Below are 18,714 nucleotides of genomic sequence, written 5' to 3' on the forward strand. Positions count from 1 at the left end.
TCCTAAACAACCATACACTGTATATATAAAGTGGACGTAGTCATTGTGACGTCACCCATTGGTTTGTGGACTGCCGTTATGAAGCCTTGAGTCCGGCGATTTTGGTTTACGCCTGTGGTCATGTTTGTTTTTTGCAGGTAATGAACGGAAGTTACCATATTTGGAATGTGGAGGAGTGATGTAGACAAGCCGTATGTCTCTGGTAGCTGCAGCGACCTGTCAATCACAGTAAGCCCGCCTCAAAGTATACCCCTGCTTTATGGTCTATTTGACTCTAAATGGACCATCATTTACTAAATGAACATCATCCTGTATTGAAGAAGACTTACCATGAATCTATGTACCAAATTTCATGATAATCCATCCAATAGCAGCTGATATTTCACTGAAGATTAAAAATGCCAACATCATGGTGGTACTTGAGCTGCTGAGAGAGTTCAATGGATGATTGAAAACTTTGACCTGCTGGTGCTGCTGGACGAAAGGTCTGGATTACTAAAGTCATTAGGATACACCTTCCTGGGGACCATGAATGCCTGTTTCAAATATCATGTCCCCTTGAAGTTGTTGAGATATTTTGATGACTTTCAACTGATAGACCGACAGACCAACATTGCATCCCTAGAGTCATGCTGTTAGCGTGGCTAAATTTAAACACAGTGCCACTATAAATCCCACGTAAACTGAGTTGCTTCTCTGATTTTAACAGTGGTTTTCATGTAACTCCTATCGGTGAACAAAACAATATCCGTTCAACACTTGATTAACCTTCTAATCACAAGGCCTTGGCATGTAGTTGACAGATTAGGGATTGGACATTCCTTTACCCAGTAATTTGGGTTGTTGGGGTTTTCATGCGTTTTAAGGATGTATCAAGGATGTCAAACAGATTCAGCAGTGACAACAGGTTAGAAGACAGAAGCTAAAGCCGACAGATCACGTTGTAAAAGTGAATCACCACATCACCTGGCAATCAAGACAGAAGACAATGAATGGAACAACACTGTTCACGGGCGGTCATTATTCACTGTTAAAATCATTAAAAAGCAAAAGCAGCACATGTATTTATGTATAACAGAGTACGTTATGTATAACGTACTCTGCCAATGTTAGCTCCACAGGTTTTTACGAAGAATCTTATAATTCTAGAATTCTCTTTCCAACCTCTCAAGGTAATGAGTATCACTATTGCACAACGTTTCACCATGACTTGCTCCAAATCCACAAAACCAGCCTAAAAATGAAGAAAATTTGAAACAATAATGTAAGAGTCTACAGAGCAGAGCTGGTTGGTTGTCAGGCCCAGGTCGGAATTGGACAAAGCTACTTTTTCTACTACATCCTTCTAAGACAGGTCCCAAAGGGCCCGAGGAGAGTCAGGCCCACATCATGAAGAGCCCTCTATTTAAAGTTTTTTTTATTTCATCAGTCATCGTTAAACTATAATTTAATTTGTCACTAGGGCTAACTGTTTAGTCCCAAATAATAGCTTAAAGAATTGTCTGAGCAATAATAATACAAGTTGCCAGAGCCCAAAAAAGGGTAATGCATTTTAAATGACATGAGAAAGCATAACACGTCAGATTTGTTTGATACTTGGGTAGTCAGTGACTAATTAAATTATTTTTTTTAAATATAATATTTTTCAAATATAATTATTTTGATTTTATTTTTTCAATTAACAAATTAATAGTTACAGCTCTATCGGTCTCTAAAGAATACAATTGAAAACACTGTACATTTGTTGTCAAATTCACCTGATGAACTGGAAAACGTTCAGAGGTACAGCTCCATTGGGCAGAAAGCTCTAACTGTGAAGCCGCATGTCAGTCTGTAACCATATCTTAGCAGCCTGTCTTCACCCACTCCATCAACACTAGCACTGCTGTAAACCTCATCCCTTCACTCCAGCCACTGACTAACCATTCTATATTAAGGCCCACTGACCACCTCCCCTTGTTTGACCATCAGAGCTATTCTGTAGTACGTTACACATGCACTACTTAGTGAGCTCTGATTACTATTTATTATGCATGTACGATGAAACTCACTAAGTCTGTGCATTTTATTATATATTAAAGACACATTTGTTAGGATTTGTTCATCATATTTCTGTAATTTGTATGCATCATTATTAAATATGATTACTGGTATTCACCAGTTATGAAGTAAAAGTTGTTGATTAATACATTAATAACCTCTTCAAATGTCAAAATATCTGCATACAGTAACTTTACACTGTGTTCCACTCATATATTAAGTGTCTATAAACTGCTTATGAAGGCCAATCATTTTGTAATCATGGACACTAAATCAACCATCAGGGATTACCAATACAAAAGGACAACAGTAAAAACAACAGTTAGATGGATGATCATTCTGGAAGGTGCAATAATCAGGAACCTTCAAATCTTAAAAGCAGCAGCTGAAGAATGTATTATGTAATGTTGAAGCTGTGTGTGTGTGTGTGTGTGTGTGTGTGTGTGTGTGTGTGTGTGTGTGTGTGTGTGTGTGTGTGTGTGTGATTGATTGATGTACAAGACGAAGCATCTGTCACTAAGAGTTGGAACGGCGAAGATGCAGTTTCTCACGCCGAAGAACCCTATACCCCGAATCATCACTGGTAATTAATAAATCTTTTCTCCCACAGCAGTTGCTTACACCCGAGTGTCTGGCCACGTCTATAGTTCAATGTGTGCTGGGGTCAAGCGTTTCACTCTCGTAAGATGGGCAAAACCACACTTGCACACAATGCACCGACACACATGCCACATAAAAAGAAAGCGGCTGTGAACTAGCCAAATGACTGAAACATCGTGTACAGGGCGATTTGTGCACGTACAAAAAGAGTGAAGTCACAAGTTCAGATTAATGGACTGGACAGTACAGAACAGCTGTCAGATATGGGCTGTGATAAACGCGGGCGGCCCTTTTGAAAATGATGACACGCTAATGTAATTTCACGCAGGGCTAAATTTCTCAGTCTTAGCGTTCATATGTCGTCCAGCCTCCTGTTTGTTTGGCTATTGTTCAGAACAGCTGTGTGAGAGATACGCAGTTTGGGAGGAATTCCCCGTTCAAAACACCTGCTGCCTGTTCTACTCACAGTTGGGGATAAATGGAGTAAAAGTAAATTGCATTTGAGGGAAATGTCCAGTATTTAAGGTATTTTTTAAGCTAAATTATATTCTGTACCATTCACAATGTTAAATAATTGATGCATTAAAGCTGCTTTATCAATATTTTGTAAGACTGGATGAATTGACAATGTGAATGTGTCAATGATAGTGACTAATCCTGAGATAATAACCACCTGACAAACCTGTTCAAACGGCCCCAGATTATTAAAGACATTAATATTGATAAGCTCTACATTACCGGTTCTTTTATCAGTAGTTTTTTTTGCAGTTTTCATATTATTTATTATCCTGCTTCAGTTGAACTTCACTCAGGATTGTGATGTCAGGAATATTATTCATTTTATTGACATATTAGCTTCTCAGATATAACCGAGTTGATATAGTGACTTTGTTGTTGTAAACAGTACTGTTGCTGCTCTAGCAACAACATTAGTTATTTATCAAATATAAATACATTCTAATTCTGTTCTGAATTTACTCTTTTTAAAATATCTTTTTTAAAACAGCAAGTAATTAGAAATTAGAAATGAAAATTAACCTATATGAATATTGATAAAGAATTGAACCCCCTAAGCAGTATTGAGTATTGACTAGTAGTAGTATTAATACATATCCTAACGATACTTCAGTTCCCCTCAGCTACATGTTTATGTGTTTTAGCATCTTCTGAGCAGTTTTTATGGCCTGCAACTTTACTGTTTTGGTTCCGTCTCATCGCTGTTTCCAGCAGCAGCCAGATGTTTTGCAGTGAAACAAAACCAGAGCCAGAAATTCCATTTACACTTATCTAGTGACCAGAAACATAACATGACAAATGAATGCTAATGTCACACCCAGTCTGCTGGATTTGTAGCCTAAACCGGCAATCATCTTCATAAGGTGATTGGTGTGTCAATGTTGTGCTTACATTTTGTTGTGCTGCTCCCAATTAATGTATTGTAGCGGGCCCTTGTGACACCACACCTCAAAACACAACTACTCATTTTATTTATTTATTCATTTATTGTGTATTTCTCATGAAAATAATTGATTACTGAACAATTATTAGTAACTACTGCCACTCAATGTAATAGAGTGCCAAGGTGCAAAGTGTCCCTCTCGAATTCACGTACTTTAGTCAGTCTGAACTTGTTGCATTATCATGACAAGCATGTTGCCACTAGTGATGTCAGTGCTCTCTGGCAGAAGTACAACTATGGGAGTGTGTTTCCACAGCCTGTAGACACCGTTATAAGAAGTAGGATATGAGAATTAGAACAATGGCTACACATGGTAACCACGGTACCATGAACACCGCCACATACTTGCTGAACTTGTCAACTGACCGGCTGGATGGTTTGTTGACACATAATCATCTGGGAAGCCGTCATTGGAAACTGGGAAAAGGCAAGCACTTTCAAAAAAATAACTGCAGCATCTACGGTAACCTCTTTAGGAGCCACCATTGTTTTTTTGGAACCAACTGAAGTGTTTCTGTGCTGTCTTGCACACACCTAAGACACGCATGTAGTTGCCAATAGCCCCTCACAGGATGCCGATTGGTCCGTGCACTAGCTTGTCGCACACAAATGCATCGCTTGAAGCCTGATAAGATGAATTTTCATTTGATATGTGATCCAGCAATTCTTGCATGATCTTGTGACATCGTGAGAATCCAGCTGCCATGCAAGGTCAAGTCTGTCCTCTCCACTGGTGAAGAGAGTAGCAAAATGTCCACCAGAGCACTCTGTCTATGCTGGTAGGTGACATTTGGGAAACTATGCTTGTTTGCAAGTGTTCCTGTAAGATTTTGACTGATTTCTTCAGAGAACTGTGGGCACTATGAACTTGAAGACACCCCAGCTGATTAATAAGGCACACGGTCTACTAAGGTATGTCAACTGAAAACTGATAATCTTTTAAAAACTTTGGCCCCATTTCTCCTGATGAACTTTCCATGATGCGGTGGGTGGAGCAATCATCAGTTGGGGTTGATATTCCCTCCAGTTTGTTTTGGAATTGATAGTCTTGGCTACATTTTCACTTCATGTCATAAACAAGGACATTTTGAATGCCTCCCCAATATTAATAGTGGAAAATAGCAATATTTTTCTCACTGATATCCCTGCACTGACAGCTGATTCTACACTCCATAGTGCATCTTCTTAAAATTGATCTCAAAATGTTTGCCAAAGGAACTGCAAGAACTCCTGGTTTGTCACAGCTCAGTAATTCCATTCCTGTGAAACTATGAGGACAGCAGTGGTACGGTGATGGGATGGGAAGTTGGGATATGGACCCCGTCTGGCGCCTCGAAGACTCTGCACCATCCTGGGATGTAAAAGATCCCAAATATGAAATGACCCCCATGTCTGTGGTGACAGCGTAACATGATGATCAAAAACTTCATAACACAACTTCAATCACGGCAGCCTCACACAGCCTGACTGAGCGCTGGGGAGGGTTGCTAGGATGTTGGTGGACTGCTACAGAACATAACAGGATGCTTTTGGGATCCATGTAGTAGAAAAAATAGATACATAAAGGTGCATCTAAACTTTGTCTCAGACTATAATGAGCTGATTTAAAAATTCAAAACCTCAATCCATGTTAATGTCCGACCACTTTCCTTGGATGGGTCACCCACTTTATTTCCAACAAAATGACCTTTAGCTTCAGTGAAAGCCAACAGCCCTGGACTGTAGTGACTGACACCTCATTAACCCACCACAGTCCTGTAGAGACCAACGCACCAAAGTATCTGTTTCTTTGTACCGTTAGTCCTGCTCATGTGGGCGCTTGGTGCCTCCAGAATAGCTAGCAGAGGTCACAGTGTTGAGTGAATTAACTGTAAATGAAACACAGGCTAACACACACGCACTCACAGACAACGACACACTTACTCGCACACAGGTGCAGACAACACCCCATTAGGCCTGCCCGAGTTGTGGGCGACACCGCAGGGGATTTGTCTGTATGAGTGCCACAGCTTGAGTGCATTCATGGCTTCCAGTTCAGGGCCATGTGTTGAAGTGGAAAGTTCTAATCAGTCAATGTTACTCTCACATCCATATTTATCCTACGCTGCAAAAACATTGTTTGATAATCAGTGTTACATTTACCGAGGAGTCTTTCGTGTAATTTTTTCTGCAACAGTGTAGACGATGTAAGAATCTCACAACAAGCCTGAGCTTTAGATTCCGTCTTGCATTCTTCCTTTATTTGAATTTCTTTGCAGATGAGATGAAGTACCACACAAAAAAACAACTAACAAGACAGGAAGTCTCATCCATGCTAACAGCTCTGTAATGCCTACTTCACACCATCGGCACATGGGAATTGGTGCTCAAGTGCCATTTATGTGAATTGTGAATTGTTTCCAGATGTATCCCAGATATCTAGCAGGTTAAATATCTGGGGGAGGGGTTGCCTGTAACATTAGGAACTTTACTGTCTGTGTTACATTTGCAACAATGACCAATGTTGTTGTTGCGCCTAGAAGAAATAGTAAAGACGTGTTTAAACCATGGATGTATAAGTGAAAACAGGTATTTTGTGGACATATGTGCCAACGACAAGCATAACTAGGAGAATTACGCAGATTGCTTGGAAGAAAAGGGATTCCTCCTGATGAAAGATCTTGTATTGTGTACCGCTGTTACGTCCCCCTTTGTTAGTCTAGGAGGGAACGTTGCAGGAGGAGCCTCACGTTCAACAATGTCAACAATTTCCCAGGTGTAGCGGGTGCAACCTTTTTATCTGGAACAGAGAAAGCACCTGGTCCAGCAAAAGGAACATTGTTAACAGAAACCTCAGCCTTAGATTGTGCAGGATGATGCGGCTCGGAGTTTGAGCCGGTCTTCCACTAATTGGATGATCGTTGTGTCATGTGTGTGGATGTGTGTCAAGGAATATTTAGATTAGATCCTAATGGGAAGGTTGGCACCGTGCATGACAGCCTCTGCCAACAGTGTAAGAATGCTTTTGTGAATGTTGACATGTAGTATAAATTGCTTTGAGCAGTCTAGAAAGAAGATATATAAATACAAGTCCATTTACTATTGACTTAGAAACCTTGACAATGCTAATGCGAATGTTTAGCAGGTGTAATGTTTACCATGTTCATCTTAGTGTAAGTATGCCATCATTTTCTAATTAGCACTAAACAGAATTTACAGCAGGCAATGCTTTGGTCAAAAGGTTTTGGTCATAAACCAAAGTGTTCGATACCATGACATTTTGAACTGATGGTGGTGATAGATGAAAAGTCAGTGTCACCAAATTCATTAGGATTCATCCTCTGGGCACCATATATATCAAATTTCATGGCAATCAATCCAAATGTTGTTGAGATATTTCAATAAAGAAACATTATCAACCTTGTGGTGGCTCTTTGAGGAAAACTCAAAGGAGCATCAAAGGAAGTAGGATTCATCCTCTGAGGGCCATGAACATTTGCGAGAAATTTTAAGGCAATCCATTCGACGGACCTGAGTGGTGGTGGATTGAAGTGGTGGACCGAAGTGGTGGACGGACAGGGCCTAAGTCTTGTTGCAGGATAGGATGTTTAATTTCCTTCCACGGCAACTTGTATTCGCTTTTCTTCTGTAACTGTAAAAGTTTAGTGCTCTCCAGAAATGCTTATATTCTATTATTTCTTCCACAAGATCTGAAAATTATAAAGCCACAGCGTCACAACTGTAGAACATGATTCTGACCAAATGTGGGATGACACTAGTATTACAGTACCAGTGTTTAAGTTTTCTAATACTGACTAAACCACAGTGTGGCAGGAGCCTTGCAAGATGTGTGTGTTTATCTGTGTGCAATCTAATCAGAGCATAAGACCCATGTGTTGTTTCATGTATTTATTTAGACCTGAGATCTCAGCTCAGTGGTGACAAAGTGGCAAGAAATCCCTCTACAGAGGTCAAAGGTGGAATAATGGAGGAAAATTCTGATAATGTACAGAAGTAAAAGTAGCATTACTACACTATAAACAGATCAAAATAATAATTAGGCACTGTTTTGAAGATGTTAATTACTAAAAGTACTATCAGAAGTAGTCGTAGTAGTATTAAAAGTATCAAAAATAAGCTTTTTATTTATAGGCGGAATACTGCTGGAGCTCACCAAAACGCCACTTTTTTTCTCCTTAAGTGAGGAATATCTGGTTGAAAGTCCCATACGTGTTTTAGAAGCTAAAAGATCCAGTCGTCACGAAAGCCTATGTTAAGTAAGAGAGACAATAAAAAGAAATGGAACGGTCAAAGTTGTCATATTGACATTTAAGTTGAGTTGAGAGATTCACAACGTCAACTCATATACTAAGTAACTTTCTCAATATGATGAAAGGTCTGTTATAGTTGGCTGATGTATGTAAACTTGCCATGGTAGGAACAGTCGTTACATGGGGGCCCTCCGGTACTTAAACAAATAGCACTACAGCCCTGATTTTACTGCTTTATTTTTGGATCAATATAGAGATCATTTTACATATTTCATAAACTCTTAGTAGCTTCTTCTTTAACAATTCATGAGTCCATATGTTTTTCTTAATTTATAAAGTAGGGTGTATAACAAAGTGTAGCTTCTGATGAAACATTCGGTTCAAGTATCTCACATTGTTACATCGCACCACTAAAAATGCTTTGTGGTAAAATGTTTTGTGTCTGAGATTAAATAAAATATAGACGGGAAATGACATGTGTCATGAAATGACACATTTGCAAAATTTTAGGGACCTTTATTTCTTTACAGTACTTAAAGATCATTGTTTTATTAATTTAATCCAGTTTAAAAAAACAACAACATGCATACATGTGTGTGTGTGTGTGTGTGTGTGTGTGTGTGTGTGTGTGTGTGTGTGTGTGTGCACATGAGCTTATTACATCGTGGTGACAGACCCATGACAGTTGATATCTGTGTCAAAGTTTATGCCAATGCTTTTAATATGCATATGCATTACATACTTACATCTATATGTGTGCAGCTGATTATACTGTATGTAGGCCAGTGTGTCTGTGTGTGTGTGTGTGTGTGTGTGTGTGTGTGTGTGTGTGTGTGTGTGTGTGTGTGTGTGTGTCTGCCCTATACAGAGGCAGTTTATAATCAGCTGTCAAAGTGGGCTCTGTCCACATCGCAGCAGTTGAGAGCAGAGCTGCGTGTCGGGCAGTGAAAAGCTCCCAGGTCCACTCTGCATGCTGATCCATGCAGCAGCAGCAGCAGCAGCGAAGGTGGCGGACGGACAGGACAGACGTTCAACCGACACTTCTACTACATATTGATAAACTAGATTTTGCCACCTGTTAGCATGGTGGTGTGAGTCCTTTTGTGTGTTTGGTTTCGCCTGTTTTCAGACTCCAGTGACTATATTGGGAACCAATTGAAAAGAGGTAAGATGTGAAACTGATCAATATCTAATCATGGTTAATATCACGTAATGTCCAATACTATTGTTTGCTATTACTGCTACTGTTATTAATGGCAAATGCAATTGTTTGTTTAATAACAGGATAACACAATATGTATGTTATAATATAATACAAAATGTAATATATTATAATGTGCAAAGTCAATTATTTAAACTAGCAGCTTTGCTACACAAGGCCCAGGATATGCAGAGGTTAGAGGACTGAGTTCAACATCCTAATGCCCTGAGGAAAGAAGATTTTTCTGAGTCTCTGTATTGGACTTGTGTTAACAAAGATTTTTGCCAAATCTTAGAAACGAAATGGAACTAAAGAGAGGAAAATAGTATGCAATAATGAGGGTAATGACGGAGGTTAATGTTTTTATGCTTCCTTTTATCCTTGGTCCTCGGCCAGAATCAATCCAAGGAACTCTGCGGTTAGATAGTTCACGTCTTCCACACTGGGCCACCAGGACCAGGACCCATTAATAGTGTTTTAATTGTCAAAGTTGCCAATGTAATCACTTATCACCAAATCTTTGAAGTAAATGTAACACGTGAAATGTTCTACCATGAACAAAAAATCAAGTAAATTGTCTGTGTAATTGAGGACATTAATAATGAAATACTATTGCAATTTTGTCACTTAGATCGTTGTTAGAGTTGGGCTCGAACGGATTATACTCAAACAGAAGTAGTTTGTACAACGTGTTTTCTGACCAAGTCCAAAATCAAAAGTATTAACTTGTTCCAAATATATAAAGCAACTGACAGGAAGTGATTTGTTAAAAAATGCATCAAAATTTTTGGTAAAATGTAGGTAGGTAGTCAAAAATCTGTGTGTGTTCATACTCCTAAGATTTGTGGAAAAGTATTGGTTTTGTCCTGTCGTGTATGGGTAGAGATGATTGAGCTGGGCCTCGTTGACGGCAGCCTGATTGACGAGCTGATAGAGCTGACGGCACAGAGCCTCGGTCAGCTGGAGATCCAGGAACATTTCAACATCATCAAGGAGATCGGCCGAGGGAAATACGGCAAAGTGCTACTGGTCACACATCGCTTCAGGGGTATGACCGCACTTCGATTTTTTATCTCTTCCAGTGGAGAATAACCTTGTAGTGATTTCCTTCTTTTCCATCACCAATAACAGTAATTTAATCATGTAATAAAATGTTTTACATTTGCTCATTCTTTGTTGAATTTTTTTTTTTGGCTGTACAATCCCAAAGATGAGCAGTCCAATCTGCGAAAAACCAATACCTTTCCAAGACTTTCCAGCCAATGCAAATGTGTTGTAATTCATAGCACACAAAGTTGAATTGGAGAGAGAGCTAAGGAGAGAGAAGGACGGACCTTTATGTAGCCATCACACTGAACAGAGAAGCGGTGGGAATAGTAATAATTGAGAAAAAAAAGACAAGATGGGTGACTGCTCTCTTCTGATGGGAACCTCAAACTCTAGAAAACCCTGAGAGGACAATAATCGAGCTAAAGTGGAGCGATGATCAGGTCAGTGTAGACCAAGGAGAGAGCAGAAGTCAGAGGACGGGCTGGCATGTGGCTCGAGGCTTGCAGGCTTTGAATTTGAAAAGCATTGGGACGGGGGATTCGGGTGTGTGTGTGTGGGGGGGGGGGGGGGGGGCTTAAGGTTTTAGAAGAGATATCCAATGATATGTTAGATATTCATTATAGTATACAGCACAGTTTCACTGAAGAGGTATTACTGACTCAGTTTCTCTAGTAAGACAAAGAAGATGTGCATGAACAGTGATAATAATAGCGTAAACTATGATCTGCAGGAACTCCCATGGCCTTGAAAGTGATGCCCAAAGCTTCGACTAAGCTGCAGGGCTTTCTGCGAGAGTACTGCATCTCCTTACACCTGTCCTGCCACCCTTGCATCGTGGGCCTCTTTGGCATCGCCTTCCAGTCCAGTGAGCACTACTGCTTCGCCCAGGAGCTTGTCATCGGAAGGGACCTGTTTGCTGTCATCCAGCCAAAGGTGAGTCACACATTGGCAAAAACAGAGACTGCCGGGTGAATTCACAAAGAATGGGTTGCGGCCGTTGATCGAGCCATGAAATGTGCATCACCTGCAATCGCTATCTGTCCCGTCTCAAGGTCTGATTTGGAAATGATGTGGCACTAATGATAATACGGCCCAAACACGCTCATAAAGTTTTGCATCTGATTGCCATTATCCATGTGGCAAAGTATAAATGTTGCCTTTGTAAAAGAACATTGCAGGCAGAAAAAAAATTGCACAGAGAAAAAGATAAATTAAATTGTCAGACCGCAACCTACGCATGTCCTGAACGGTAACGTGAAGAGGCATTCCTCAAAACTTATGGCAAGAAATTGATATGTTAAGTGAAGAATCCGTATTTAGGATTTTAATAATTCAAAATGGTGGTTCATATGGACTCTCTACAGACTTTTCTTAAGCCGAGAAAATAATGAATTGCGTAGAAAGCAACTGTAACAATGATCCTGTGCACAGTACGCCTGAAAGTCTGGAGGCTGGACATTTGGATCCTGCCATTCTTCCTTTCTTTCTTAAAGCCGTGCTTTGTGATGAGCGCTCACTTTTTTATTCTGGCTTCTTTGAAAATGGATCAAAGAGCCCAATCCCTCCTTTGTCTGATTGTTCTAGGTGGGTATCCCAGAATCTTCGGTTAAACGCTGTGTACTCCAGATCGCCAGTGCTCTGGAGTTCATCCACAGCCACGGCCTGGTCCATCGAGACATCAAGCCTGAAAACATCCTCCTGTTGGACAATCGCTGCTGCCAGGTCAAGCTGGCAGACTTTGGACTGGCCCAGAAGAGAGGCACTCTCATACGCTTCATCACGGGAACCCTGCCCTACATGGCCCCGGAGCTCTGTACCATGGCCCTGCTGGAGGGCCAGAAAGAAGTGATCGCTCCTCCACTTAGCGTGGAGCCAAGCCTGGACACCTGGGCCTTTGGGGTGGTTATCTTCTGCATCCTTACAGGTTTGTTCCCCTGGGAGTGCTGCCTGGACTCGGACGACTTCTACCAAGAGTTCGCGGACTGGTGCCAAATGGAGGAGAGACCCAACACTGAGGAGGACGTTCCTCCCTTGTGGAAAAGGTTCACTCCGGAGGCCATGGAGATGTTCGGAAAGCTCCTGGCCCTGGATGTAGGAAAAAGGTGTACAGTGGGGGAAGTGAGAGCGTATGTGGAGAAGGACTGGCTTAAGAAGGTAAATGGGATGGGGCAGCAGCCAACAGCAGAAAAAGTCAGTGCCTCCGGGAATAATCCTGGGTGTGGCGAGTTGGAGGTACAGCCTAATGCTTAGTGTTGGATTGCATTTTATATAATCTATAGCTTCTATATGCCTAGACAGCATTTCACATACACAATCAGTGGTGCTTGGTATCAGCCATGTGATTTGCAGCGATGAAACACATGGTGTTTACATTATCGAGATGCATTTTTCTGAATCTTGTGTCAATTTAAAAGACACATTTGACAGGGAGATTCAGACAGCAACATAAAGTCCACAGTAGCTGGAGTTCCTGTAGTAGAATACATATTCAGATCTATCATTTAAGTAAAAGTCTTGCATTCAAAGTTGTACTTCAAGGAGTACAAGCAAAATACTTACTCACTTAACCAATCCTCATATAACGGTTCGTAACACCCTTTTCCATATTTACGTGGATAACATGCAAAATAATTTGATGGAATATCTACAAATAACAGTGCATTATTTTTTGTAGGCTACGAATGCTGGATGAGACCAGCCTGACTTAACATATTAAAAGTGAAAATACTTATACATCGTATAATTTCATTGTTATTACTGATGCGTTAAATGAAAGTAGATTTAACTGTTCAAGATAGAGCTGATTTTAACAATTTCATACTTGCGCCACAAAAGTACAGTAGTACATTGTTACCTAATCTTTGTCGCCCTGTCTTGTAGAGGGACCTTGTGTCAGAATCTAGTTTCAAGACATAATGTTGGTTTACGCTGCGCTCAGATGGGACCAAGTTGTGCTCCAGGGTAGGAGTACTGGTTGGTCTCTGGGTCTAATGGAGGATGGGAGCAACAGGTCAATCCCGTCAAGTGGCTGTTTTTTTGTTTTTTGAAAATACTCAAGTTTGTACTTAAAGGGGCACTTGAAAGATTTTACATAAGTTCAGTACAGTTTGCAGGTCACGAGTTTTTTTACATACTTGCATTTTGGGAATGTAGGACCCAGTGCTTGACCCATACTAGAGACCAGGATTCACGTCACCTCTGCTACTCTATTCTTGTGGTCCCCCGACTTTGTTAAAGTGCAATACTAAAATACTGGCATACCCCTTCAAGTATAAAATACCAGAATATGTACTTAGGTATTTTCAATCACTGTGGATTTCATACATTATTAGGAATAGAATGACTGAAAAAAAATGTATGTGTGAACTATGTTTTAATGAAATTGTTTCTGTAAAAAAAAGTGCTATAGTGTGTAAACGTTTTAACCATAGGAATATTATACAATACATGGCAACATAAACCGATAAATCGAGTCCTAGGAGTGGCATAATAAAGAATAATTCTGTAAAAGAATAAGAAAATAACTGTAAAAGTAAAAATAAATAAAAGAATAAATATATATATGGCAATATAAATTCAAATAATATATAAAAAAATAATTATAAGCATTTTCATTTATTTTCACATTTATTTGTTCATTTGTTTCTGCCATGATGTTTCCTTTCCAGATTCAAACCACTACCAATATCCACCCTGCATATGTGGAAGTCTGTTGCATCTACTGTGCGCACTAAAAAGCTCTGAAAAAATAATAAGTTATTTACATGTAAAAAATAAATGTTTTTTATGAAATAAATATAAATAACTAAATAAATGCTTGCAATTATTCTTTTGTTATTTGTCTTTATATTTCTACTTTGGGGGTTTATTTATTTCTCTTCATATTTTGACTTACATGTTCTTTTATGTTTAATGTTCTTTATATTTCCACATTCATTTGTTTGTATTCATTTACAGATTTATTCGTTATTATGGCACTTGTGAAAGTAAATGAGGGTTTGGAGTTTTCCAGATATCACTGTGGTCTGAAAGCACCAGGCAGCAGATGCTCATTCACTGCCAGACACCATGTGGAGTGCACCAGTATGCTGTTACATATTCAGACCTTTGAGCTTGATGGAGCTGTTTTGTCAAGTTATCACGTTGAGCTTTAAGGAAAAGCAGCCCAGTTATTTCTAGGTTTTCCCTCTGTTGCTGTACAAACTAATGCATAATGTTGAGAGTTTTAATGGTGGATGGTTTACCTAGATCCTCAACTTCAACACTTCTGACAGTCGATGCAGGATGCATGACAATTTATTGTATATTAATCAGTATTTTAAAAGTTGACATGTTCATGAATGTTAAAGCCATTTAGGAACCAAACTTTTTGTTCTATTTTGTTATTTTTACATAGATTTTATAACTAAATATTTAATTTGCAAAAGTCAGAAATGGGTGGGTATACTAATAAATCATAACGAAATAATAAAAATATATTACAATATAATAGATGCATCGTAAAGCATTGCACAGTGTGCACAGGTGACGATTTCTTTCTGTAAACAGTCCCCCCTCCCACCACCACAGTCTACGTGTTTGTTGATGCTGACATGCTGTGACAGCATGAATAAAAACCCACGCATCCATCCACTTAGTCTTGATCTTTTCATCCCCTCTCTTAGAGGCAGATATCACGTTACACCATTCGAAGCTAGAACCATGACCTGTGTCCGATGTCTGTGTGTCTCGTGTCCCTCCCCTCTCACCTACTTCACTGACCTTCTTCAGCACCTTCACAATCAACAAACTCCCGGGTGCTTTCAGGACGGCGTCGGTCTCAGCGGGGTGGCACGGGTCTTGGCCCGGGTCCGGAACCCTTTTGCACCCCTACCCCCCCCCCCCCCCCCCCCCCCATCGTGCTTTACAACATATTTAGGGCATTACACTAACCAGGGTCATCTTTCAACTGACCCCTGGGCCCCGACTGCACATCCAGGCCTGTCATGCAAACAGTTATACAGCCAAGTGAAAACTGACCACAAAGTTCTGTGTGCTGGCTTACACACACATACAGTAACAGACCCAGTGTTTGATAAAACACAGCATTACAACCAGTATATATTAACATTATAGACTTGTGAAAAATCTCGCCTCACAAAAGAACTCTAAATATATATATTCATTATATATAATATATATATATAAGTGTTTCATTGCTGATTTATTTTTTGCATATGATGGAGAGATTATGCTTTCCTGCTGAATTTAACGGCACAAACTCTTAGTGGTAGATGAAGCAGATGAGCAACATTTTATTTCCAGGAAACTTCAAAAGTCTTATCATCGTATGGTTCCCTTGCCTGCCAATTAAAGATCGTTCGTGCTGTTATAAAAGGCTGTTGCGGTCGTGGACTTCCCCCTTTTATCGTATCCACAAGGCTGCCGTGTTTCCGATACTCAAGTACTTAAACGACACGTTGGTAAATCCTCATGCACTGTAACACAGATAGGGCCTTTCTGACCCTTTTTATCGCCCTACACCAGTGGCCCCCTGCCAGGGTTGCTTTTCCAGTTACCTAGGGGTAACTGGATAGAATGTCAAGTAGCTCTGCTTGTATGAAAATGTATAAAGTATGATATAAATAATTGACTTAACATACTATATCTGTTGGCTCAAAAACAACTTTTTGTTAAACCTTCGAACCAATCTAATTACCTTTTAATTCTTGATTTGGTTCCATTTTTTCACCTGCAGACACAATGTCTTATTATATAATGAGAGAGCCATTAGCATATATTAATGTTGCTGACATTCATAACTGCGTCATATCCAAATGGAACAGAATAGATTGGTGACATTTGACTTGCAGCAATGACATGATTAAGAGATTATTACAGCTGTTTTACCTTATTCTCACTCATTATCTGTTTATACACCAACCTCCACCTATGGGTGACCACAGATAGAGTTGCAGTCGTTGGCAAATGTATTAATAAACACTTACACCTGCCTACAACCTCATGTTATAAACAATTTGTTAAATGTTGATCAAAATGAAATGTAGCCGATGAATAGGACAAAAATCATTTAAATGGATTTTTTACAACTTGGCCACTTATAAACTGTCAATAAAGTCACTAGTTACAGCTCAGCCTTAACCATACATTATAGTTTATCATATTATATTCAATTAAAATACATACACCTCAGTTTACCACAAACACAAGGGGAAACTATACCCCCAAAATGACCATTTGTACATCAACTACTCGCCCCGAGTACTGTTTTGATGTTTTAGATGCACATTTGTTTCCAGTTATGAGTCTTATTCGTATGTCTGCATTCATGATTTTAGGGGTCTCAATCTCTGCAACTTTCTTGTCATTCCTGTACTAATTGAGGTATTACCACAATCAGACATTCACCTGTTTTCTTGGTCCAATATTAATTTTAATTGTTTATTTTTTTTTCTACATTATACAGCTCAGAGTGCCTTATATTATTCTTATAATTCAAAAAATACTAAATGATTTTCCTTCTCTTTGGCACATCGTATGATTTGATACGGTTACAGTATGTGTGGAGTACACATTGAATCAAAAGACCATATATTGAGAAGTCATGTGTTTCCAGTTTGGATTAAGTCAGGCAGCCTGACGCGGCCTCTCTCTCACCGTTCTTGTCTGTTGTTTTCCCCCCCGTCTCCCACACACACACATACACATACACACACACACACATACACACACACACACACACACACATCCAGGCATTCTGGATGACACCATATTGGGAGCACTATTAATAATACCATATTGTTTGTGATGGAAAATCACCACAACTGCGGCCTTTCTCTCAGCCGATGGCTCGTCCGTCTGTTACCTCCATAAAAAGACACCGTGAGGTGTCTGAGGAAACTTTTATCAACACCGATTGGTCCAATTGAGGCCCACGAGAGCCACGAGCCAGCAGAGGAGACCCGTCAGAGTCTTCCGGATGCACAATGGTAACAGGAGGAACGTCTTCTTTGTTCTTTCAGAACATGAAAAGGTTCCATTTAAAGGACGTGACAGTGATGCAAAAAAAACTCTTCAAACTAAAAATATGATAAAAGACTAAAACTGAAATTCACTTAAGATAAAGAATTATTTCAGTCTGGACCAAAGTAGTGGGCCAGCTGACATTGTCATTCTTAAGAACAATGGTATTTTTTGGGAAATGAGACATTTTACATGATATTGAGGGCTAACAGACTCCAGTATGACGCCAGACATAAACAGGGTCAGAGGATCACAGAGACCAGCGTTTGCTCAGGACGGGATCAGTTCTGTTGTAAACAAAGCAGATTACTTAAAGTCTTACAAATTTGACTGAATGCTTACTGAGAAACGTTAGCGCTTTCTCTTACAGACCACTTTGTCTCTGCCATGTCTATTTCAGCTCCAGCCGCACAGCAGACTTAATCCCACATCTTGATCCCTCAGCAAGGCCCCTGACATCGAGGCTGGGCGTGATGTTTACATATCACAGGAGGGCTGCTGCTTTCAAATTAGTCCCTTTGGGTGTATCGCTGGTTCTGTGATCTCAGTGGCCCTTGGCTAACTCCTGACTAAACATGTGGGGCTCTAGCGGGGTCTGTCAGTCTCTTGAAAGCAGCACCAGTGTGTCTGTCGTTCCCTCACGGATGGCACTACTCATGTTAACATTTGTAGTGAGCAGCTGCTCTCTCTATGCCTCCTCTGCTGGGGGAGGGGGATGTTTAAGTGATTATAGAGAATGTCCAACTGCACGGGGATGAAACTGTATTCAAAATGTTTTGAGCAGAGCCACATTGTTTGGATTTATTTTTAAATTTGTTGTCGTCCGGGGTGACAGCTCGTCTCTGTGTGATAAATGCCGGGCAAAATAAATCAACAAATTTAAAAAATGTAAAAAATAACCAGAAAGTTACATAAGATTGTTAAAGATGAGAGCAGCGGTGAATTTCGGGCAATCTTGAGTCGCTCTGCGAACGGAGTCTTGTGAAGAAAACGGCTTATTGTGCTGTGTATCAAACTATATATGGCATATATAACATACAGTTTGATACTCAACATCTGAGCCATTTCCAAAAAAACGCTCTGAATTTCTG

The 18,714-nt window shown here is 39.9% G+C and overlaps 1 protein-coding gene across 1 annotated transcript; it reads left to right on the plus strand.

Moving 5' to 3' along the window:
* The first annotated feature begins 9,273 nt into the window (after positions 1–9,273).
* si:dkey-8e10.3 (serine/threonine-protein kinase SBK1) lies at positions 9,274–14,428 on the plus strand. Its single transcript, XM_068733858.1, has 4 exons — positions 9,274–9,514; positions 10,434–10,598; positions 11,331–11,533; positions 12,185–14,428. Exons 2-4 carry the CDS (start codon positions 10,436–10,438, stop codon positions 12,848–12,850), a joined length of 1,032 nt encoding a protein of 343 aa, XP_068589959.1. The 5' UTR covers positions 9,274–9,514; positions 10,434–10,435; the 3' UTR covers positions 12,851–14,428.
* Positions 14,429–18,714: the final 4,286 nt, after the last annotated feature.

Source organism: Cebidichthys violaceus, unplaced genomic scaffold (genome assembly GCF_023349555.1).
Source record: "Cebidichthys violaceus isolate CVI_PGR_0920_01 unplaced genomic scaffold, fCebVio1.0.p SCAF_6, whole genome shotgun sequence".
NCBI lineage: Eukaryota > Metazoa > Chordata > Actinopteri > Perciformes > Stichaeidae > Cebidichthys > Cebidichthys violaceus.